Source organism: Anneissia japonica, unplaced genomic scaffold (assembly GCF_011630105.1).
Source record: "Anneissia japonica isolate Jap-2015-1 unplaced genomic scaffold, ASM1163010v1 scaffold287714_len2871179_cov188, whole genome shotgun sequence".
Lineage (NCBI taxonomy): Eukaryota > Metazoa > Echinodermata > Crinoidea > Comatulida > Comatulidae > Anneissia > Anneissia japonica.
Genome location: NW_022755542.1, coordinates 2765912 through 2792253, shown reverse-complemented (window position 1 = coordinate 2792253; position 26342 = coordinate 2765912). Strand labels below are relative to the sequence as shown.

The 26342-nt window shown below is 35.1% G+C and overlaps 1 protein-coding gene and 1 non-coding gene across 2 annotated transcripts in view; one reads left to right on the top strand and one right to left on the bottom strand.

Annotated features, from left to right (window-relative positions):
* LOC117123606 (histone-lysine N-methyltransferase NSD2-like) overlaps positions 1–21962 on the bottom strand; it is a 25978-nt gene extending 4016 nt beyond the window's left edge. Inside the window, exons 1-14 of the mRNA XM_033269599.1 lie at positions 21824–21962; positions 18380–19552; positions 15402–16211; positions 13553–13695; positions 12227–12496; positions 11465–11543; positions 8499–8705; positions 7505–7705; positions 6595–6774; positions 5730–6098; positions 3704–3816; positions 2986–3255; positions 2250–2508; positions 862–968 (exon numbers count right to left, since the gene is read on the bottom strand). Coding sequence (XP_033125490.1) covers positions 862–968; positions 2250–2508; positions 2986–3255; positions 3704–3816; positions 5730–6098; positions 6595–6774; positions 7505–7705; positions 8499–8705; positions 11465–11543; positions 12227–12496; positions 13553–13695; positions 15402–16211; positions 18380–19520 — 4149 coding nt within the window. The 5' untranslated portion in view covers positions 19521–19552; positions 21824–21962. The remainder of the gene's footprint in view (positions 1–861; positions 969–2249; positions 2509–2985; positions 3256–3703; positions 3817–5729; positions 6099–6594; positions 6775–7504; positions 7706–8498; positions 8706–11464; positions 11544–12226; positions 12497–13552; positions 13696–15401; positions 16212–18379; positions 19553–21823) is intronic.
* Positions 21963–24492: 2530 nt separating this feature from the next.
* On the top strand, positions 24493–24564 carry Trnaq-cug. Its single transcript has one exon. It is a non-coding gene; the product is annotated as a tRNA-Gln (tRNA).
* Positions 24565–26342: the final 1778 nt, after the last annotated feature.

Sequence of the window (26342 nt, the reverse complement as noted above, 5' to 3'; positions counted from 1 at the left end):
GCTTTTCCCTCTTCCTTTGGGAGCGAAATACAGAGGCTTTTACAACAATTTCCCCGCCATGTTCCATGAAATAGATAAAACTATGAATATATGATTCATTTGCATACCGCCTACCCTGAATTCTATTTCTTAAAGAAGGTTGATAGCAAAGAAAATCTTCGCCAACTCGGTAAGTCTAGCCGACATTGTCTAAGGTTTACGTGTGGGCGGGGCTTCGCATCCTTGTCGACATGTCAATTTGGTTCATGTACACCTTGAAGAACCCATTTCATCTTTTGAGACTAGTAGGGGGTTACCAAAGTGTACTGGTCCATTTAGCCTCTGGAATGTGGACAGGCAAGAGTAGCAGGTACCGGTTTACCGGGTAGCTCAGACATTAGGAGACCCTTAGGGAAGAAGCAAATTACTCTAAAACCTAGTCTACACCTCAAGTGCTTTGAGATCGTTCAGGTATAAAGCGTTATATTAATCTAACTACATTTCATTATAACTGATGTAATTAGAATTATTATTATTGCAACTATTGGCTCAATTTTTTTCTTAGCATGTACCTTAAATACAGAAAAAATGTAAAATATAACTGATCATAATATCCCATAATCTTTAGTAATACAAATATTGAATGTTTATGAGTGCAATAGGAAGAATATTTTCACGAGTTTAGAGCTGAGTGGAATGGAACATTCAACCTTTCAACGAATGAAAACATTCTTTATTTGTTTTATAAACAAATGTACAGTGGAACGTGATACAAAACCCACCAATCAAATGACAAGGATCTATTTAGGTGTGCTGTAACAGGTACTATCCTCACACTCTCAGTTCTATTGCAGATGCTATGGGGGTAACAAACTGCCTTACCTTAGCACGTACGCCTATAAAGCCACTGCAGTTATCTGCCCCGCATTCACACTTCTTTTTCTCATTACCCAGACAGTCTAGATTATAGTTGAAATTCAGTTCAGAACCTAAGGGAACACAATCATCATTACTATGGAATTACTGATGTGCAATTTTAGACTAGTTTTTCAAGCATTATGGCAAAAAATACTTCCAGGGAAGTTGCAGTAACATCTGTCAGGGGAAAAATATATAGAACAATTTTTTAGGCCAAAGACAGTGTCATTCTCGGGCAAGTGACATAGCATCATATATATATATATTTTTTCATGGTGGACTGAAGTGGGTGTGGCTAATCGGTCCAGAATCTATGCACCACCTGCTAGGGAAAGGTATTAAATAAGGACGATTGACAAACAAATTGATCTGGTTCCAATGTGATCATTAAGGAGAAATATTTTGCATTTTTGTTGAACCAATACCAAACTGGGAAGTTAGCAACAAGCGATGAGAGAAGTGATCCACATCAGAAGCAACACAAACCACATGAATAGAGAAAAAGGATCATGCAAACTTTCCAATATTTACAATGAAATATCTGAAGATCATCTGTCGACACCAAAACTAAGGGTGCAAGACGTCATCAATCGATGACGTCGTAAGTCAATACTAACAACATTGTCACTTTACAAGGTGAATTCAATAATGCCATTGCAAGTTATTCAATGGTACCATACAGGCATCCCATAACAACCCCAGAGTTTGCATAGAATAATGGTTACAAGATATCCTCTCTACTCGTATTCAGAGGTGGTTGGGTAATCATCAGGTATACACTGTACATTAGGTATAGTGTGACCTGACAAGGAGATGAGCAACCCTGCCCATATGATGAGCTTTTTTAACAAAATAAAAAATGAAATAAAATAAAATAAATATATGAATAATTGAGGAGCACTTCTTTAAAGTAAGATCTTTCTTATGTTAATGCTTGGCAATGTTATGTCAACTGATGCAAATCAGTCAATGACGGCCATGTTTTTTCTATGAAAGAAAATGGCTAGGAAGACAAGTAACGAGATTAACATGTTTGTAATAAATTTTATTTCCTTTAAGGCATGTCCATCACAAGATCTTCATCTTCTTGGGATCATGCTTTCTTCCATAGCAAATATATGTTAATTCTTTTAAATCACATCTTATACATATTTGTGTCTGTACTCTGCTATGGAAGTAAATAAATGACTTATGAATGAATAAATGAACAGTCATCTGACTAGCTTTAATTTTGCCCGAAACAAGCACAATTCAATAAAATTCCATTCATTTTTTACTATAAATGCAAATGTTACACAAAATGTAGACTATGTGTTTGAGAGTTTATGAATATTTAAAATTTTATTATTTACCTGCTTTAATGTCTTTAGTAGCAAACAGGCCAACTCTTATATCACCGTTGACTGTCCACTTCTGAGTTTCACAATTAGGCCAGCAACAGTGGTTCATAAATCTTGACATGTTACCCTTTGGTCCGGCATCAATGATACGATCCTTATCCAGCGTAAGGAAGTAGAAGTTGGTGTTGTTCTCCTCATGGTCTTTCTTAATTCTTCGATGGCACTCTTCATCATCTACAAGCTCTCCAACATATTCATTAACAAAGTCACCCTAAAAATGAAATGTGGACATATTAGACAAAATGTGTACACTGAACAATAACACAGGTTTCCATAGCAAAACGATGCTACAGGCCTCTTGAAGTTCAGTAAACCTATTTGCTAATGAGATTTGAACACATGCGTGGTCAACTCAGCCCTGATCACTCGTAGATGTAAGTTGGTTATTTGTAGAGGCAAACAACATCATGAAAGAATGTAATGACAAAAGATCACAAAATCAATGATGGATGGGTTGTATAATGTTATTAAAGTTTGATGTTAAAATTGGCTTGTAAACCAACAAGGTTATTTTCTAATATTATAATTACTAAAATATACTAACATTAATCCGCACAATAAGACAGTCTTGTTAATTTGTTGTTTAATTTTTTGAATTAAAAACTATTTTTTGTTATCATTTTACCAACTCTCCACTCATACCATGTATCTATATTCCTTGTAATCATATCTAAACATATTTCCTTACCTTCTTAATGTCAACCTTTGTCATTAGTCCCCAGCCCCTTGGCCCGGTTTTAAACGGAATGGAATCTGGATACTGTCTTTTTTGAAAGCGCTGATTTTGGCATTTTTCACCTGTCGGGCACACTTGCGGGTGACACTCTATCTGTAGCATACGGTTCAAGCAATCGCTGCCTTCACCGCATGGGTTCTCCATATTTGGACTACATTCACACGGCTGACATTGGGATATATCAAACGTAGGCATTTGCACTTTACCTACTGGTTTATTAACCTAAGAAAGTAATAATAATAAAAATATCAACAATAATTATTATTATTATATACATATGACAATAACAATAATAAATGATTAAATTCAAAGGCTGACAACCACTTCAAAAGTTTTTTTTTTTTTTTAAATTAAAAAAATAAAGATTATCTTTAATTTTATTTTGCCTGCTAAAGTAATCAAGAGCTATTATCCTTAATTTACATTTTAATAAACTCAATCTTTTAACCACTTAAAAAATAAATAAATTGTTGCCCAAACATAGTGAGAATTTTCAACAGTCAGGTTTTGGCTTATTAAAATGGACTTAATTCTACATACAGGACCACTATTTCAAAATTAGTCGTATAGCTTAACTGGCTGATCTTATTAACAATGAGGTAGTATATAACCTGAATGAACAAGGAAGAAATAATGAAATTGTGAAATATGGTCATGGATGGAAAACTACCTTAATGTATTTAAATGGGGCTGGTTTCTTGTCATTTTCTTGTTTGTCTTTTGCTACACGTTTTTCTTTCATTGCCTTCCAATCCTTAAAATGTGCTGTTGCCTCGGTCAATGCTGCAACAGAAGGAAATATTAGAAAATATATTAAATAAAATTATTAAACTTTTGGTACACTATGTGGTTTCTTTGGGGAAAAAAAAACATTAGTTGGTAGGTTAAATGTTCAGTGGCATTTGCCCCTAAGTATAATTTGTAATACAGTCATAAAAAATCAAATATCATTTACAATAACAAAATTTCCAAAACACGATCAAAAATATATTTTTCAAAACATGATACACAAATACCTACCAAGATTTTTTTTCTTTTTTCTCTTTCATGGGGGTCGTCCCACTTTTAATTCATATATTATATTATTTAATATATATATTCATATATTACATATTAAGTAATGATATAGGTAGGTTACTTAATGTATCATTTTTCATATGAGTTCAGTAACATATTTAACTTACTTAAATTTTTCTTTTAATTTTAATTTTCCTTCTTCGCCTTTCTCTACAACCAACACTTAAAACATGCCATTAATACAACAGAAATTAAATCTAACAAATATTTACATAAAAGATAATAAATAAATAATGCTTTCCGTGCTCTTGTGTCTTAGTTTGCTTTACATCTCATGGTTTAAAAATTGCTTATCTTCTTGTGCGTTAAGTTCTTCAAATACTTACCAAGTTTAAAGACAGCAGCAATTCCCTTGGAAGTTGTACTATCCCTACTACCTTTGTCACCCTCTTGAAAAGCAAATACACGATCATGATCCTGTCTCTTATACACATCTAGATGTGTATAATAGACAGAGTTCCGTAAATCTGTAATGTACACGATTTTAATTTTCATTCCTTGGTACTTTATTTTTGAATAAGATGCTCCACTTGGCCTCGTTTTGACTACAATAGTTTAATAATTTGTTATTACCATTACTCATTATCATTAATGAAATGATAGTCAGTCAGACGGCTTATTAATATGTAATAATATGTATACTAAGCCTGAAGGTGGCGCTTTACTACGACGGCCATCTTGGATGGTACACATACACAACTCTGCAATCCTGCGCCATCTTGTCAACACTCTAGTTGTTTAATAGCTCTATGGACTACTCATACAACAGAAATAAACGTCGCATGGAGTTAGTGAAAAATGGAGATCTAAATGAAAAAACGATGTATTTCAGCAAGTATTAAAACCTTTTTGTTTTATTTTAGGCCTTCTTCAAAATACCTATGCCACAGCAGTTGATTTTTTTTGCCGTAAAACCAAAATAGGTTCACGCATGCCGACTTGCCGATCGGTTAGCGTGAGCACTGACTGAACTCTGCAGAAAATCCGCATCGCGATGTAAAACAAAATGTCGGAAAACTTTTCTTTGACGCATGCGCATTTGCATAAATGTCTACACACATACGCACACACATACTACACACAATAAAAAACAAAAGAAATGTGACAGAGTGATTACAATAGTTCCTATTGCATTACATGCATAGGAACTAAAAATCAAATATCATTTACAATAACAAAATTTCCAAAACACGATCAAAAATATATTTTTACAAAACATGATACACAAATACCTACCAAGATTTTTTTTCTTTTTTCTCTTTCATGGGGGTTGTCCCACTTTTAATTCATATATTATATTATTTAATATATATATTCTTATATTACATATTAAGTAATGATATAGGTAGGTTACTTAATGTATCATTTTTCATATGAGTTCAGTAACATATTTAACTTATTTAAATTTTTCTTTTAATTTTAATTTTCCTTCTTCGCCTTTCTCTACAACCAACACTTAAAACATGCCATTAATACAACAGAAATTAAATCTAACAAATATTTACATAAAAGATAATAAATAAATAATGCTTTCCGTGCTCTTGTGTCTTAGTTTGCTTTACATCTCATGGTTTAAAAATTGCTTATCTTCTTGTGCGTTAAGTTCTTCAAATACTTACCAAGTTTAAAGACAGCAGCAATTCCCTTGGAAGTTGTACTATCCCTACTACCTTTGTCACCCTCTTGAAAAGCAAATACACGAGCCTGATGTGTCCAGAAGTAGTCATTTGAACCAAAGAAATGAACCGGGAATTCTCCAACTTGATGTGGCTTCTCCTGGATATTGTGAGGCACATTCCTTGGAATGCACACCCTTCCAGGCCACCACCTATAGTTTCCGACTTTGACCCAGACAATATCATCATACTGGGGACGTTTACCGTTGGTACAATCCCTACAAAACCACCGTCCTTCTGGAATGCTTGTGTAACCAATACAATCAGGGTGGAATGCAGCAGGGCAGCTCTCACAGCAAAGTAGATTACCGCCTGTGGTTAAAACCCAAAAATTTATAAATTTAACAATGTGTTGTTGTTGAGGCTTATTTACACAAACCATGACCATCACGCAGTTCAATCCATTTACATTTATAATATACATTTTCATTTGAACATGCAACGATAGTTATCAAAAACGCATCATTTGCAGCTTTTTCTGCAGTCTGCATGCTCAGCAGTTGGCCTGGTTTGGGGACCAAATTGCAATTGCCGCACCAACTGTTCGCACATTACCCCTACAAAAAAAAAAAAATTACATTTCATTTTTGTGGACGAAAGTAGCTGGTACCAGTTCTTCGTGTAGCTAAGAGAAAAAGAGACCCTTAGGAATGCAGGAAGTTACTGAACGAGATATGTCTATGCATCAAGCGCCATAGGCTTTAGGTTTGGTGGATACCCTTGCTAGACAAATATCAAAATTATTACTACAACACTCAATATACACATTACTATAGATATCTGTTACGATCAACAAAGATTCTCGTACCCTTAGAACATAGGAAGCACCAACTGACACTAACGTGTGAATGATGCTTCTGAGTTTTGATTGGTTGGAAATGTCGACTGCAAACAATAGCATTTGAGGCCAAGACCATACTGCCAGCTGCAATACATGCATCGCCATAGTGATAGGCTGTTGGACAGCGAACACATCGCATCAGGCGCCCTGAAAACAAACACAAATCTCATCATATTCACAAATGATACTGCAATGAATAATAATAAAAATAATACTATGCCAGACTTATGTAGTGTATTATAGTACAGTAACATCCCAATTACAAACCTCCCATTTATGAACTCTTGATTATACGAACCCAATTTGTGGCAATGACGATTGTTTGTAACTACAAAAACACTTTAAAATGTATATAAAAGTCTTTAGAAATAATATAAAATATTACATCAGCTAAGATAAAAATTCAAACTAATAAACTGACATAAAACGAAGTTTAAAGCAGGAAATATCAATCATTTTTGGCGGAGTTACAATATTTGAGCTGTGCATGCTTGTTCAGTAAATCTCACTTTTTGATCATTGGGGGAGCATTTGCTATCTTTATGAAAAGAATAACAACACTCGTCTTGGCCATTATAGGTTATGTTTTCATTCAGAAATTACTTCATATGAATACTTTGCAGTGAACAAGGTAACTTCTGTAAAGCATTAATTTTGTGACAAAATTTTGCTCCCATGGCAACGCTTAAGCCTACCTAGTCCTAGCCCTGTACTTTGTAGCATAGGCTTACCCTCACCACACCGAGATGCTGAAAATTTGAACTTTCTAAAATTTAAAATTTCTAAAAACAACAAATCTTGGTAAAAAAAATATCGGAACAGATGTTCCTATTAATATTTCCTCATGGTTTTAAACAAGGTTGAAAATATAACATACCTTTTGATGATTTAGGATTTTTTGGATTCTCGGCAGCACAAGCTGTGCAGGTATGCAGCGGGCAGATGAATCCTCGGTTATCAAAACGCGTCTGGGGGAATGTTTTAACGCACGACTCGTGGTAGAATTTGCCACAAACTGACACATTACATCTCTTCACTGTATCGTCACCCTTCTTGCATATAAAGCAAGAATGAACACCTGAAACATGAAACAAAATTAATCCAACTTAACATAATATTTCCGAAGAAATTTAGCTGAACAATCAAATTCAATATTTAAATGAATTTACTTTGTATACATTTAGTTATAATCATGTTCTTAGCCTTTAATAAAAAATAAGGAGAAAACATTTCTTCTTCAATTAACACTGCAATAAATAAGACCACAATTGCCTGGGTAGGCCCTTAAATCTGATGGATGTTTTTGTTCGATGGTTTTCACATTCCTATTTTAATTGATCAATACTTTATTGCCACATGTTCTGTCTGAGTTTTTTTTTTAATTTAATAAAATTCAATTCAATATAAAATATTTCTGTACAAAACATTAATTGAGAATAAAATAATGTATTAATATATTATAGCAATGTTATTTATGACAAGTTTAGAATCATTAGGTTCAAATGAAAGCGAGACACAATACTTGGTACCTTGTACTGTACCCTTATATGAAAGGTTTTTTGCATAGCAAATTATATACTGTACTGTAAAGCAATCAAAAGCAAGGTAATGACCGAAACTTGCTGATATTTTATCAAACACTGTCTGGCAGAAATCATTAAAAAAACCGTAGACAGACAATACTGCGACGAGCTTGTACCAGCTTTAATATTATCTATGTTCCTTTGGAGATATGTGCTCTACCTCAGAGATAATGTGCCAAGCCTCAGAGATATTGTGCCAAACCTCAGAGATATTGTACAAAATAGCAAGGGACTAATTAGCTTTGCTTTCACAGCCTACATCATAAGTAATCTGTTTTCAATACTTACCTGATATACACTCGTCGCATTTGAAAGTACCCGTTGGCATGACGCTGAGCCCAATGCAATCTAAATGGAAAGCACCACAGCAGCTTCCTTCACATAGCAACAGTTCACCGGTTCTCTCACACACTTGGCATACATTCTCTTTACGGGAAGCTCCAGCACCACTGCTGGATTTGCCGTTAACTACGCCCTCGTCACTAGAACTCGACCCTGTTGAAGAACACATGGATGTCTTCAACGGTAATTTTTGTACATGTGTGTTACGGATTAACATGTTGGCTGCCATATAATTAGCCGGGCACACACTGCGTTCATGGGTTGTCAGCCGACGAGATTTTATTTCATGGCACTCTAAACAGAATGCACTTAAAGACAATCTGCTTTGACTGCGTTGTCAAGCCGAAACAGTGTGTGCCTGGTTTTAATGTTGCTACGTGCACTGCCAAAAGTGTTGTCGTAAAGCTGTATTTGCTTTGGAATTATCTGACCAAGATGAATTGCAACTTTACCTTGGCTAAATTGTATTGCTGCCCACACTTGCACATAAATATGCAGTAGTTTTTACTAGACTAAAAAACTGCAAATGCATGACTTATTTTTATTTGAAACATTTAAGTTGTTGTATTGCACATGTAATTCTAGAAAAGTCCTAATTCAATTTCTTTTAACGCAAAAATATACAATTATTATTTTTGTTTTATTACATATGAATAGCAAATCAGAATGCCATGCTGTTCAGAATTGTCTTTACAGTTTAGTGAGAATGTATTCTTCCAGTGCAGATTCAATTGGTTGCTCTGCAGCTTGGGTAAAACACACAAATTTGTTTCCCATTTTCATATTCCTTCACTTAACTGCGAAATGTACAAGAAACTTGTGCAAGGAAATGCAGGACCGCAAGCGGCAGCCAACATATTATAGACAATGCTGTTAGTTATAGGTCACACTAAAAATTGTATTTAAAATGTTAATAGTAATGGACTTTTTGCAAATCACAGTTTATGTGTTGTCTTATTTAATAGTACAGTAGAACTCCTATTAAGGGGATACCTTTGGGACCAAAAAGGGTGTCCCCTTAATAGGAGTGTCTCCTGAATAGGGGGTTGGCCGTAGTGTTAAAAGATAAGCTTTCCCTCTTTTAGTGCCTGAAAAATTGTCCCCTTAATAGGGATGTCTAAATAGAGGGGGTTCTACCGTACGTATATTATATACATGGTTAAAGTGTCGCATTGTCAAAGTGTTAAAATAGATACTACTCTATAGGTGTTATTATTAGTACTATTAAATATTAGTTGAATAAATGAGTTATTAAATAATATGATAGAAAAGAGATGAACTATCTGTAGGCCAATTTATAAATAAGATTATCTTTAAAATCATATGATAGAGGTTCTTAATTTAAAAGAGGAATGTGTACCATAATAAAAAGTAGAGATAAATGGTTTTAGTAAAGAAAAACGAAATAGATGAAAATAACATGCTATATATCCTTCAATGAGTGATACACAATTCCAAACTCTGTTACTACTTATATTGTTATATGAAATACGAGGCATGCATGTTAAACAGTTACACAGCCATGACACTGGCTATCTATCAGATAAATAACACGCCACACGTTAGGTTTTTCTCAACAGGAAAAATATTTAATAGACTTTCACAAAATATTTTATGTACTGTACCAGAGTTTGGATTTGAGGGCATCACACAACTCAAAATATCTCTTCAAAATCTGTTCCAACTAAACAAGCATCAACATGGGCTACTCTCTAGAGTAGCGGTAATTTAACACATGCCTTGCAGGAACTTTATCTTATACTGAATGTTTGTTACTTGTATTATTAGCAATGACTACAAAAATTACATAACAATCTTTGTATAACTTTCAAAAAATAAGTTGAGTTAATTAAAGTTTAACATACCTAAATATTTAAATCATCTAATTACTAACAAATCAAAAGAACAAATAACCACACAATTTAAAACACATTTAAAATAAATATGATATTGATAAACTAAATGGATTCAGCGTTAAAATGGCATTAAAGGTGAAATTTGTTCAACAAATGGAACACAAAGAATTTTAAATACAATTCAATTATAGAAGCATGTCAAATTTCAATTCTGGGAACTATGAGACATGTCAGCAAAACATTTCACTAGTGACTTCCATAAGTTAGAGAGTAAATGCCAAATTGAAATATTTACTGTTTTTATTTTTCAGTACTAGTTTAGTAAAATTACAGAAATTGGAAGTGGCTTGAATAAAGGTAGAGATTTTTTAATTTTTTATGTGAAGTACTAAATTTACTCCTTCAATTATAAAAAGATGCTTCAGAAATCTATATGCAGCCTACTATGAGAAATTATAGGTAACTTGTTAAGTTCTCTATATAAGGCTCCTTGCCTGTTTTGGTTATTACCAATTTTGATTCTGAACTATGATAGAGCCTTCATACAAATTTCAGGAAAATGTTTATGTTAACTTTAAATTCTTACACAAATAAACATCAACATTAAATTTGGCTGTCAATATATGTATAACAAGTTTAAAGCATTTGGAAAGACAATGGCTTAAAATTTCTCAACTATTCAGAAAAATGTTCAACAACAATTATGCAAAAGTTATTCAAAGGAAGATTTAAAACACATCAAAAACATAAGATTGTTGCATTTAGCATCAATAAAAATGTATCTTGGACCAAGAAGTATGTGTTATGCAGTATCTTTGTGTTAGCTTTATACAATATATACATTTGTCTATATGTAGAAAATTTTTTTTTACAATTAAGACAGTCTAGAAAAATTTTAAAAGACCCAATGTGTAAAGACAATGAATATTCTACTTTATACTGTGACACCCTGATTCTTTAATAAACCTAGTATTGGATATAAAAAAAAATATGTCAGATATTAGTTTAGCAAGCTTTATGGTTTTTCTTTGGATGAATGGAAGAAAAATTGTTTACCACTGGCAGGGTTGCTGTTCTCGGTGGTAGGGTCCAAAACACCAGGAGAGTCTTCGCTTTCAGTTGCTTGACCATCAGCCTGTATATCAAAAAATCCTTTCTTTTTTACAACTAAAAAAAAACTAATAACTTTTTGTTTATTTGAAAGTGACCAGACTAAGTTAAAAAAGGAAAGAAATCATAATACACGCTGGCTATAATGATACTAATATTTCAAGAAAAACTAAACATTCATAAAGGAATTTCTTTCGAACCTGGCAATCTTGAATATTCAAGATGAGTTTAATCAGAGCCTTAAGAAGGGTTTACTAGGCAAGTTTGCTTCCTGAGCTGTGATTGGTTGCGCATTTTTTCGCTTCGCAAAAAGCAGAAACAGTTCAAACTACTGGTATGCTGAAGCGAAAACTCCGATAGAAATGTGAATGGCAATGAACTGACGTTTTCGATTTCCGCAAATACATTTGCTTAGTGTAAAACCGGCTTAAAAGTTGGGCACTCACTTCATACAACGAATCTAACTCTGCTTCCGGTGAACGCTAAACAACAGGGATGCCGTCTGCTGATGGCAGTCATCGAATCGTCATTAAAAATGATCCATTACGTACGCATCATGGGAGTGAGTGCCCGGCTTAAAATATATGGCAAACAAGACTACACTTCAAATTGCTATCGAGAATGGGAAAGGGGGAATGGGGATGAGGTAACATTTTCATGACCCCAGACATTTACTCCACAACCCTGCACACATAATCTTCAACTAACCTCTTGAGCAGAGTCTATCCTTAATTTCTTTAATTTCCTTTTCTTGCTTCTCTTTGACGGGTCATATGTAATGACATCGGCCGGAATGACAGTGTCTTTTTGAGGAATGCTTTCAGTGGCTGGTGGTTGAGTGGTATCGGCTGCTGGAGTCGTTTTCTGTTGTCGTTTCGGTGTTGGACTGGGCTTAGCTTTTGGAGTCCCTGTATTGGTTAGTCCTTGTTTATTTGTTGTTTCCTTTTGAGGTTCTTTACTATTCTGTTTTTCTTTAGCCTGTGTAAATAAATAAAAATACACAAATTAATTGTGATGTTGGTAGTCTATGAGTGAGATACTTACCTGGATAAACCGACTAATTGCCCCGTTCCTGATATTCATGGTGGGGGGGGGCCCAGGTACCCACAGGATATTGTCTGCAGGGTCCAGCTATCTTGAGACAGCCGTTCCCATTCGTGGGCGAAAAACATCAGCCTTCTCCCTACCAAGCCGGCTCCTACGGAGGAACCGGGCCCCCCACCATGAATATCAGGAACGGGGAAATTAGTCGGTTTATCCAGGTAAGTATTCACGAAATAGACTACAAGAATTTAGATAATCTAACTTAATATTTAAAAAACAAATAAAAATAATTTATTTTATTAATAGGTTGACCAACATAATTAATATTGCAAATTTCCCCAATTTTGAGGGCTGATATTTCTATTAAATTACCATATCTTCACTCAAGTAAAATTAAAACTTGCTAAAGTCGGTACAAAACGATATGCAGACAGTAGTAGTAGGCCCAAAATGCAATGATGCAGTAAAACATTAGCTGCTCCCAGTGTGCATGTGCACAGATTCTTACTATATATCACAGCAGGATAGCATTACAGGCCTTTGCTATGGTTTTTTTCTTTGTTTAGTCATCTTAAAGATGATCAAGGGCCTCTCAAGTTAAGGGGTTAATACAGTTAAAAAGAAAACGGTTGACACACGATTTGAAATATGCAAGATGACAGGAAACTGGAAAACAAACAACAAATGAATTTGAAAAAGTGAATGTTCTGCATTTATTAAGTTCAAGAGTGAACATATGGCAGATCAAAGCAAATCTGGCATTTCTTTCAAATCTGTTTTTTGTTACATGGGTCACATTCTAATCTTACAAGCATGCACCATCACAGTCGCAATGTAGCAGAGGACATGTTACATTTACCCTAACATGCACAAGATGTGTGTAACATCATTTTTTCTGTGGGAACTGGGAATAATTTGATTTCAGTGAATTGTTACTCAATAGTCTTTTTTGAATGTTAAGAAAAAAGAAAACTATCACAAAATCAATACCTTTAAAGTTTTAGCCATTTCAGGTGAAAATCCAATGCTATCAAAGTCTGCTTCTTGCATCTTGAGTGACGGCTTTGTTTCTCTCTTAGATCGTTTAGTAGGAGTCAAAGGCTTGCCATCACTATCATCCGATCTTTGCTTTCCTGCACAAAAAAAAAGAATTTTAGATTTTAAATAGTTATTTTTTTTCATACCATAATAATAGAGGGTAACCATTCCAGCTAAACATATTAAGTCAGCTAATATTCAGGGGCCTTGTAATACTAAGCAACTATTGCAGACTAAGTCTCATTACATAGCTTCGGAAGTGTAACATGTTTTATTTTGTTGAGAAAAATCACAGGATTTGAACCATGGAACATGGAATTGGAAGCCAAGCACTATTGTATCTGAAAATCTTTTTAAAACCTCTTTCACCCAAAAAAGAATGTTTCAAGTTACATAAACATTTTTTTGTGCTATTCTCTAGTCTGTTAATACATTCAAAATAAAAGCTACAGTACAGACATAAATTATCGCTTCGTATCTGCACGTAACCTGCTCGTAGGTACGTTTTGAACGTAGCTACGAACGACTACAAAGGTCATTGTTATTTTAATTAGCTTTGCAATGATCGTAGGCTGGATCGTCAAGCTGATAAACAATGCATAAACAATATTGAAATATAGTTTACCAGCTTTCAACACGATGCAATTTACTAATAAACAATGTTAGAACTTTATTGTTTTGTTATATCCTACCTTATTATTAGATCGATCATGTTTTAAAACTGTGTTTAGTTCGCTAGCTAGGTATCCTAGTGGGCATTCAGTATGTTTGAATTTCGATGTCATTTAGGCCTACGTACGGCCTACATTTTCCCCTATAGAGGCGGAGAGCAGACAGTAATTATACTGGTAAACTTTCAAATTCGGAGAATTTTGATCAGATATTATTGTTCTGGTAGTAGGAATTTTCTTCTTTTAAATAATATTACTGATGACAAATCATGTACAAATTACTACGATTTCTACAGATCACGTTGTTTATTGTTTACCGTAATTTGAAGCAAAACCTGCAAAGCGATCCAATACTAAATGGAAGTATAGAAATCACTACCTTGCCGAATTAAGGCTAGTCATGCCAGACAGCATTTACTTCGTTTTTTACTCACTGTCGCTCACAGCTTTTTAACATTTGCCACGGGGTTAACCTTTAACACACTTTACTGCGTTTTGATTGGCGCGCACTCTGACGTCTGATGCTGACTAAATTTTATTTTACATTGGGATTTCCACATGACATTCGGTAATTTTACAACCAACAGACGTTAATTTTCCTTTATATTTATTATTTATCTTACTAAATCAAGACTACTAAATATTATTTGATGAACAATCTTTTCACATGTGTGTATTGTCATTGAGGACATCATTTTTTGACATTTAAAAGAGGTAAAATAATTGTAAATAAAAAATAAGCTAGGCTAATTAATAATAATACAAAATAATACAGCAGTACAAACAAGTTCCTGTCGTGGACAGTGAGTGGTAGAGGAGACTCCCATGAAGTCAAGTGTATGTTTTTCTTATTGAAAAACAGCTCCATACTTTAAATTAACGGTCTAAACTTGTGTTTTTCGTTCACAAATTATCAAGCAATACATTGTTTATTCCAGTAAGCTACAGCAGTCTTTCTGCACATACAAATAAATAACATGCTTTTGCTTCGTAGGTTCGCTTCACGTAGCCTTGCTTAGATTGTTTATATCAGGCTACGATGTATCTACGAAGCCTGCGCGCAGGTAAAATTGCAATATTTCGTGGCGGTACTGTATTTCGGGAAAAATTTAAAAGGAATGTATACATACTCTTCTTTTCGCTGCCAATCTTGGCTGGTTTGGTACTATGGTATTGTGCTTTTTCATCTTCAGGCAGTGCATCCCATTTTTCCTCTAAGATAGTATAAAGTTCTTTTTTACCTAAAGTTGGATGCTCATTGGAAATATCTTCCCAATGAGCTTTGCTGTACTCATGAAATGGTTGAGGTTTACGACCTCTTTTTTTCTTCCGAGGTGATTCCGCCTCGGATGACAATTCATCCTCGGACACTTTCGGTTTCTTCCTGTACTGCCGCTTCTGTTTTACAGGTGTGGTTGCCGGACCCACAGTGGAGTCTTCCACATCAGACGTCTTCTCTTTCTCTTCCTGAGATTTCTCATTAGTCGATTTCTTTGGCACCAATGGAATCGCCGTAGAAACAGCAGCAGCTTCATCATCCTGATGCTTCTTATAGGCTCTCTTTGCTTTCATTTTCGGAGAGTCTCCAAGGGACACAATATCAATCTCTTCGGTAGTTGCACTACCTAGTCCTGCTTTGGGCATCTCATATTTAAAAGTAAAGTTCAATTTCCTTTCATGTCTGCTCATTGGAAGAGCTCGTACACACTCAGTGACGGCAACATCCCAAGCTGGTTTCCTGTTTGGCTTTAGAGAATTTTTCTGCAAAACTCTCTGTCTATCAGTTTTATTCTTGATTTTAGAAACAAGTTCTTTGATAAGGCTATCATACTGTTCTCTACTAACAAATTTGCGCATGCTTGCTCCACTAACCCAGCCTCTCTCTGGCACTTGACCGAAGAACTGAACATGATACATCCTATAGCTTTTTGCACCACCACCTAGAACATACATAAGGAAAGATTCAACATGTTACAGTAGGTTCATTCTTATTTTTAGATTCTTAAGACATCTGAAAGGTACTAGAGACGCAAATAATTTATTCTAAAAATAATTCACATTTTATCTGAAATATTCAAACCAATTTCCTTAACATTCTGTAAAATTAATTATCCCTCCATCAGAACAGCGTTTGTAATCAACAAATTTATAATTCATTTGAAATTTCCTGGTAGCATCTTATTGGTGATGTTAAGCCTAGTGTTACTTACATTAGGACATACTGTGTTTAACAACTGAAATAGGATCCAAGGTTCCAGGGCAAAAAGAAAATTTCCATCATGAAATATCAGATTTTACTATTTTCTGCAACATGGTACAGAAGAGAAAATTGCCTGTACCTGTGATTTACTGTATTCCATTAAATGACTTCCAAATAAGGCAAGATTTTTTTATTCCTTGTTTCGCATACTATAATTTGTTTTCTAATTTAACAAATAGTTTTGCTAAAACCATTCAGACGGAGGAGAAAATAAATATAAAATTTTATTGGTGAATGTAAAATAGGATGGTTATTAAATGATTCAAATTTATATAATTAGGAAGAAATCTACTCAAGGCATATATATATATATATATATATTCAAGGCATTGGAGAGCATAATAAAAATAAAGAAAAAATTTTTTTTTTTTTAAATTTCCACATTTTCGTGGCAGCGGGTGCGCTAATTGGCGAAAAATAAAATTTTACTTTATTCGAAATCATCAATATTTGCAGTCGGCGTGTTTGCTAAACAAGGTATAAAAAGTCTCGCCTGTACGTAATAATTAAAGTGTTACTGTATTTTTCTGTTCACCAACAAACAAACAGTGAGCTTTCCCACTGATTTAAATATATAGCTGAAAAAAAATTTATATTTTGGCTTTAAAGCACAGGTGAGAAAATTGCGGCTCGCATGCTGCCGACAAGAATTTTTTTGCGGCCTGCAGAAACAAATTAAAAACCCTATGTGTGCGGCCCACCAACACTCAAGACTGTTGCCTCTTTAGCTAAAAAACACATTGTTTTTCTACGGCCCGACACCGATCATCTGTAAAAAGTAATATTAAAACTGAGAATAAAGTGGTATAAAAGCGTGCATGAAGGTTTTTTGGAAGAACACTGAAACCATCAAATTTTGGGTGCGACCCTCGATGTTACATCAAAAATTCACTTCAGCCCTCTGACAAATTTTTATGCCTATGCCGGCTTAAAGTTTTATTTATTGGTTTAACATTATACTTTTTGGCTAAATAAGCATTTAATATTATGAGAGAATTTTTAAATGCAATCGCATTTCGAAGATAGCGAGTTTGTAACTAAGAGGTATGTAATTTGGAGATGTCACTGTATATTTAATATACACACCGAATTATTAATTATTAAAATAAAATATGAAAATAGTACATACAGTAGTATTGTAGGTTAGCATATTAGGGTGTATTCGAAACGCTGTTCGCGAATGAGGAACAGTCGGAGAACACGTTCTGGGAAGTCTCGAATACCACGGAACACGTTCGCGAACGTGTTCTTGTTCTCAAAACTCACACTACCTTGATAGTGGGTGTGATGAAGAACAAACGTGGCGGAGGAGGCAGGTTCTCCTACCAAGTAAGTTTCTTTTTTAAGTATTATTGCCAATGTCCAAGGATACTACTATGGGGGCAATAGCAGCTGATGGGGAAACTGATAGGGAAGATATGCATTTGTGAAAATGTAATTAATGTGTATAGAATTTCTCATTTTGCGCGACAAACCTGCGATCGGACAGTAAACGCCATATTGATACAAAACGTTGTCATAGAAACTGCTCTTGGCCGTTTGAAACTCGAGAATTGGTTCTCGGGTTTGCGTCACGTTCGTGAACACACAGGAACAGCGTTTCGAATACACCCTTAGATTAGCTTTAAGGTTGGATTCACCTCTGTTAAGGTGTTTGCTTCCACAAAAGATTTTATGGATTTCCAAATGAATGATTGATCTAAAGTAACCAGAGGATCCATTAATTAGATTTAAATAGTGTTAAACAAAAACACAGTAACTCCTAAAAGAGATGTAGACATTTGAAGTCACCATTTCACCCTACTGTATTTGATCATAAAAATAAAAATAAAATTCTCATGCACTTGCCTTTCATACGTGTATATATTCCAAGATTTGGATCATATGCTACCATGCATGGCCACCACGGATGTCCACTTACTTTAGACCAAACCAGATCACCAACTAGCCACTCGCAAGGTTTCTCGTCAAAGCCTACTACCGGCATCATGTTTCCACTTGGGCAGGTAGCAACGGCAGAGGTAACAGCTTGCGGTTTAACAGCAGTCTTACCAGCCTTTACAGTTTCTTTCTTCTGGGCAAAAGGTGATGTTTTGTTGTCTCCAGAATCTGTAGACTTCTCAGCTAGGTCTTTAAGTTCCTCTTCAGAAGTCTGGTTTGTGGTATTACTCTCATCATCTTTCACATCTGGTGGATGTACTGGTAATGGTTTTAATTGTGCTGTTTCAGCTTGCACCTGATTGGTTGGTGGAGAACTTAACTTCTCACTGTGATTTTCCTCTGTCTCAGCTGGTGGTACATTTGATGGAGGACCAGAGACTGAAACATTTTGGGAAGTTGGTGGGTAAGTTGGATAGGGCTGATATGGTACTGGTTGAGCTGTTGCCATTTGTGGCACAGGGTGCTGTACTGTTGGGTGACTAGTTGACTGAGTTGTAGGTGGTTGTTGAGGGTAGCCAGGGATTGCTGACCTTTGTTCTGGTGGGAATGGCCTATTATATGCCTGATCATACCTTTGGCTTGGTTGTTGATACGACATTGGCTGGGCAAGGTACTGTTGACTCATGGGATGCATGGTGCCAGGATATGGCTGCTGGTAGCCAGATGGTTGAGGATAATACTGTTGGGAAGGGTATGATTGTGGTGGAAATGGACCCTGTGAATATGCCTGAGAATACTGCGAGTATACAGGCTGTTGGGTGGAATCTTGCTGATGAAGGGGCTGTGCTATCTTGTGATAAGGAGGACCCGGTACAGGATTAACTGGAATGTGACTAAAACCCTGAGGGCTCTGACTGTATGTGGACATCGATGACATCGTGTGCGTTCCTGATGGACTGTACGTCTGTCGTTGTGATGTGTCCACACTGCTGTAGAGTGGCGGTATTGGTGGCAATGGGTTTCGATGGTCACCAGGATTCATTCTGTTCACATTGGTACTAGTGACTGTATCGACAACTGATGTTTGCAAAGATGAATTTGTTCCCATGCATATCAATTGTAGAAATATGCTGCTATTACCTGGAACAAATAAACAAAATTAAATGTATAAATGCAAGCACGATAGAAATTACACATTAAGAAATTGCTTAAAAATGTCTCATACAGTGATAGACCGAATAAGTCCCCAAAGATGACATCATCACGATTTTGTATAGAGGGCATAGAAACAAACATTTGCCAGAGCCATAATTATGCATTCAGCTGAGTTAAAAGTGGTGTATATTAATTCGTCTAAAATGTAATGAAGTTCACATAGAACATACAATGCATTCTGAATGAATCACAGATTCACAAGATTAAAAGATTGATTATATTTACATATTCATTCAGACCAAAAATATGAAGACTTTTGAGAGGCCTTCTAGGGGGCTACACTCATCACTTGGGACTGTTCTACCGCACGACATCAACATCCAGCGCTGACTAAGGGAACTGTTGTTGATTTAGAGGTTCACATTCAGATAAAATACTGTCAGTCATTTTTTAAATTTCTGCAAGGAATATTTAAAACTATTTGACAAACTTAAATTGCTGAATTGTACTGTAGAATAATACATGTTTCTTTTGACTATAATGCCCAATGAGTAAAAAGAATGTTGTTTGTGTGACTGTCAGCCTAGGCCTATGTTTACGCAACAAGGCTATGCTCACTGTGTGAAAAAAACTTTCCATAGATGTTTCTTTCACTCCCACTTCAATGTAACGGGTCAAAATTCCTGGAGTTGATTTACAAACATTTACCACGGCATTCCGATAAGTTAATTTATGTTAAAATGTACAAATCAAGTTTGAGAAAGTTTAAAACAGTCGAACAGAGGCTTAATATTGTGTTAAAAAACTACCACCTAGCAGTGTGTTTTGATGTTATACCCAACATTTGGTGACAAATTCGGTCTACAGTAATACAGGGGGTGTATTGTATGTACTGAAACCAAGAAATTTGGATTGGGAAATAATTTGATAACACTCCACACAACATACATTTTAACATTACTTTTAAAATACAGTACCACTTGAGATAGCATACTTTATACCATTGACTGATGTAGATAAACATTATACATCAGAACAAATTAAAGAAAAATTAGAATCTTTTTTAAGGTATTAAAAATCAAAACAACTCAAAGGTGAAAATACTGTACAGTATGCCATACCTATAAAAATAGTACAGTTCAAGTTTTGGACCACCTCACAAATTAGTTACAGACAAGCAATATTAACAATGAGGAAATACCAAGCAAACAAAACGCTGTTATTCCAACATTCTCGAACGTTGTGGTCAGAAAATAAACTTAACAATGCAGACATGTTTACAGCGTTAATTTACAAGCAGGCTTAAATAGAATAGTTGGAAATTCTATAAAAGACATATTTGTTCTACAAAAAAAAAAGTTTTGCACTACAAACTGAAACACATTAAAAAATCATTAGCTAGGTAATACCCACATTCAAAGAATTCTTTTTAATTGTATTTTTTTAGGCCTAGTACCTACAGTAGGTACTGTAGGTTGTCGAATTCATTTGAAACAGCTCATTGTTCAAAATGGCCACAACAGGTCAGGAATACACACACTGCTTCAGTATAAGCATATGAATGTTGTTACAAAATCAAGGCTAGCAATTAATTTATTATCGAAATATTCAGTAGGCCCAAGCCAGAACTCTTTCATGCGACCATGTAGGCCCATCTTGATAATTGAGCGTACTTTGATTGAGGAAGCAGAATTACACAGGCTACAGCATTAATTCCAAATGTATTGTCAAAATATGTATGCTAAATCTACTTGATATTTGTTTGAACTACTTAAAGCAACAATGTAATTAATGTAAAAAGAGGTGTAAAAGCAAAGACTGTGGGTAAAAATGGTCAAGATATTTTGCCTAGGCTAGGCTACATGTCACATTTCAAGGCTGTTTCACATCAACCATCACTGCATCAGAAACAGAACTGAATTTGCTACAACAAATTGCTAATTTATTGATGGTTATGAAGATAAAAATGCATTTAAATATACTCTGGTAAGTTACTGCAAATGTAACACATAATCGAGTATTAGTCATATTCTAGAAAAGGCTCAAAATAGAATAAAAACTGTAAACATAGCATGCATTTTTGTATGAACTGTGTGTAAATTCGGCCATCTTGATAACATGCTGACTGAAAACCAGGACTTATTTTGCTTATTTACGTGTAATCCGAAAATGTCTCTACTGAACAGATCAACAATACTTTACATAGATGCAAAAGTGTATTCAGTTTAATAATATCATATAGAATATATTGCTAACCTGCCCGAATATACCAATTTTTAAAAGACCTTCAGCTTCGGTATTTTCACTATCGCACACAAGAAAGAACTCTCCCACAGACCCGAACATATTCCGATAGGGCACGGCGCCAAAATCATTGTCTTTTTATTGGACTACGAGTTTTTACGAATAAATACGAAGGGTATTTTACGAAAATAGTCGAGGAGCACAAACACAAGCTCCCAAGTAAAACATGAATAATAAGTGCGTATAGACAGTATTACACGCTAAATAAATCACACAATTTTTAAAATTATATTATTTTTGTAGTTTACTTACCATGTGCCAAACGTCTGGCTCATTTAATCAGTAAATGTAGCGCACCACTCCAAGGTCAACAGTTAAAGGTTAGCCAACCAAAGCCGACCGCTTCCTCACCGAGAATATGGACGTTTTGCTGCAACGACATCTACCACATGGCGATCTGGCATGTGATGATCATTGCATGACGCATACAATGCTATTTTAAAAATATATTATCTCCCGTATGGACGGTACTGTCTATAAATACATTCCAATCATTTATCTTTTAAATGTAGTTGTAAATTATATTGATATGCTACCGTACCGTAATTTTACAATTAATTGGCCCTGAAAATTGGCCTTACAAATATTTTTCTAAGACACAAAAAGCATAATGAAGAAAAACTTCGGAATGGTTAATGAGATACATATTTCAATATTTAAAAACTGAGGGAAAGGGGCGTAACCAACCACCCTTTTTTTCCACCTTTTCCCCACAGCTTTTAAATATTCAAAGAAACTGTTCCCGAGTTTTTCGTCAAATATGCTTTTTGTGTCTTAGGAAAATCAGTTCACAACATATCAACAATTTCTTTCACTCTGTAGACTGGCTTTAAAATATAAATTGGAAATACATATTTTTCATTTTTTAAGAACTGGGGAAAATGGGGCGTAACCACCCCTTTTTCACCTTTCCCCAAGCTTTTAAATATTCAAAAATTTTTAACTCTTAACTGTTCCCGAGTTTTTCGTCAAATATGATTTCTGTGTACTGTCTTAGAAAACCCAGTTCTACAGCATAGATCTATCAACAACAACAAAAAAATTCTCCGGAGTCTGGCTTTAAAATATAAATTGGTAATAACACTTTCTATACTTATACGACGCCAAAATATCAGTAATTGCTTTAATGTTCACTTTTATTTCATGTTTTATTTTTTTCTTAATGTGTAGGCCTATATCATGGGTTGGTGAGGACCAACCCCTCCACCCCCACCCCACCCCAATCTTCCCTCATTTTAATACTTACGTTTATATCCTAGAGTCTGCAGAAATATCAGGCTCCTCTTTATAGACGTTGTTTTATATTATGGCGGAATTATGCCCAATACGATTGTTTCTTAATTCAGGAATTGTACATCAAAAATAACAAATAACAGATAAAAGGTGTTGCCTTTTCGAACGGTCCATACTTGAACATTACACTGTTCTCTTTTTTCCATACCGCCCTCTATAAACCTACTACCGAAAGGTCCACTGATTAATCTCGGAATATTAAGATAGTAGTGTACTCCACAAGTATCGAAATGTACGCCATCGTGTCGGGATTCGATATTTCGACATTAATTATGTCATCATCAGGAATGATCTCCTGATGATGACATAATTAATGTCGAAATATTGAATCCCGACACGATGGCGTGCATTTCGATACTTGGAATACTATCATAAAACCATGTAGTACGGTACAGATTTTGCTTGGATGTATGTATTATTATTAGTTTAACAAGAAATAATTTCGTTGTTAGGCCTATAAAAAATAATGATGATTGCCTTGATTTACGACGTATGATGAGAGTAGGCGTGGCCTGGCCTATGGCAGACTTAATACAACTAGTATTCTATTCAATATATTCAACCTCAAAACGGATAATCCAGTGGAAGATCCAGGTAGGGACTTTCACAGATGGAGGGTCTAGATCACCTCAGCCCCAACATGTTTGGGGCTGAGGCAGGGGTGGCGCCAGGATTTTCCCTACAGTTCGGTCGAAGTTCCCTACGAGAAAAAGTGGGATTGGTCGGGCCCACCTTAAGAGCCCCTGAATGCGAAGCCCCGAAAAACATGACAAGTTCAGGGGGTTTCAAGTGGTTATAATCGATTTTTTAGAAACTACTATAGGCCTATGTAGAAAATGATACATGTACATTTTTCTCCCCGTAACGAATTGTGGTTTTTCTTCCCCAACGGATCCGGTACCAGATATTTAAGACCTGAAAATAATGGATCCGGTACCGGACCTCCAGCCACAGCGAACAATTTATTCGTCCGTGCTAATCTTCAGTAGAAAAATCTAGAAATTTAAGAAACTTTATTGAATGAAAGTTAGCAATTTTATTAAGGCCTAGACCATGGGGCTTAATACCAGATCGTGTAAATTGTTACACTTTAATTTTGCCAGCAATTATTTTTTGTAGGTAAAACGTCTGCAAATTATTTGAATACTGATGTTTGTTCTGTGAAATAATGAAAGTTTTTAACTTTTTGATTCTTTCAAAAGATCGATCAATAGAAATAGAAAGATATACAGTATCTTGATAAGTATTTGTTTTCACTGAATGTCATTTTACTAAACCTCTATTATTAAATTGTCGTGTATTATTCTGTTCTTTTAAGTACTATATACGGTTCCATGGTGTAACGGTTAGCACTCGAGACTCTGAATCTCGCGATCCGAGTTCAAATCTCGGTGGAACCTCATTTTTGTTCTTCCTGTTTGGAATATTTTTTTTATCTTTTTTTATTAAACGATTAAAGAACAGGGATGGACTCAGGATTTGCCCGACTGGGGGAGGGGGAACGATAATTACGAGCGGGTAAGTGGGCGTTGTTCAAACGCTCTGAACCCCACGATTTATTGCTCATTTTCAGTTTAGAATATCTTGATATCTTCTAGATGGGCGTTGTTTAAAAGCTCTGGATCACGCGATCATTTAATTAGATGGCCAGAATTACTTTCAAAAATTAAATTAGAATAGGCCTATAGTTTTCTTCTTTTTTTTGACATTTTTAAAAATAATATTAACAAATGAGGAGGAACCACTGTAATCATAAATTGCATCTTTCACAAACGTTTTAAAAGGCTTGGTAAGCAAAATAAGTGTTTCTTTAGGCTGTCACATATACCAAGCTTGATTGATGGGTATATAATTGTTAGATCCGTTTTGTGTATTTTATTGTAATTTTGCTGATAATAGACCTTGGTGACTTTTGGTGAGCGTCAGTAAATTGAATTGAATTATTTTTCATAGAAGACTTCAGTTTATGCTAAAGATTGTTAAGAGACGTTACATCGTTTAGGGCCTATCCCTATGACCGGCCCTATGTCAATAAACGTTCTTTCGTACGCCTTACTACCATTTGAAGAGTGTGCAATAAACGTCCTAGAATGATTGGAAAAGATGGGCCCTGACAAAAGATCGATCTGAGATGAAAAAATGGCATCACAGAATGATAGTTATATCTGCATGCAACAAGGGTTAGACTACCTAACTACGAGTGGCCTGCCTTAACCATCTTACTTTAAATATTTCAAATTTTCAAATTAATACATTGACAGCCCTAAGGTTGGGCCCGCCTTGAATCCGCCACTGGATAGGTTATAAAGTTCGTAATAATTTATTTGATAATAATGACGATGATAACGAAAACGAACTTCACTTGCCGAGCCGAGGACCTGTCGCTTACAAAGCTAACGTCATCAACTAAACAACTTAACACGTTTTTAGTTATGTACGATTCGGTAGCCAGTGAGAGCTTTAATCGTTGTTCCTGGACCATGACAAACTATTCCAGAAAGTTTCATTCAGATCTACTGATCGGCTTTTAAAGTCCAGGATGTTCCGTTTTAAGGGTCATGCACATCCTACCCCGGAATGTCACCAAAATTGCATACTGTACTTTTTTTCTTTGGCCACGACGAAGCATTCAAAAAGGTTTTTAGATGCATTTATCATTTTTTAGATATGTAGGTCCTTAAGAGTTCCCTTTGAAGGGTCCTCATATTCACACCACACTCCAGATCGTCACCAAAATTTAATTTCTTCCTTGGACCACGACAAGCCATTCCAAAAATCATTCAGATCCATTAATGGGTTTTTGAGATATCATTTCTTCCTTGTAACTTGGTTAACTCTTCAAAAAAGGTTCATTATCAGTTGATCTGGTCTGGGACGATTCTCTTTAAATGGTCTTCATCCACACCCTGCTCCGGATCGTCACCAAAATTTAATTTCTTTCTTGGAACGTGACAGACCAATATAGAAAATGTCATGCAGATCCATTGATCGGTTTTTGAGATATTTATGCCTGGGACGTTAGCATTATAAGACACTAAATTTAGGCCTTTTATATTGTTATTATTAATATTATTTTATTATTATTATTAATGCAGTATATTCATATTATATATATATATATATATATATATGTGTGTGTGTGTGTGTGTATGTGTGTGTGTGTGTGTGTGTGTGTGTA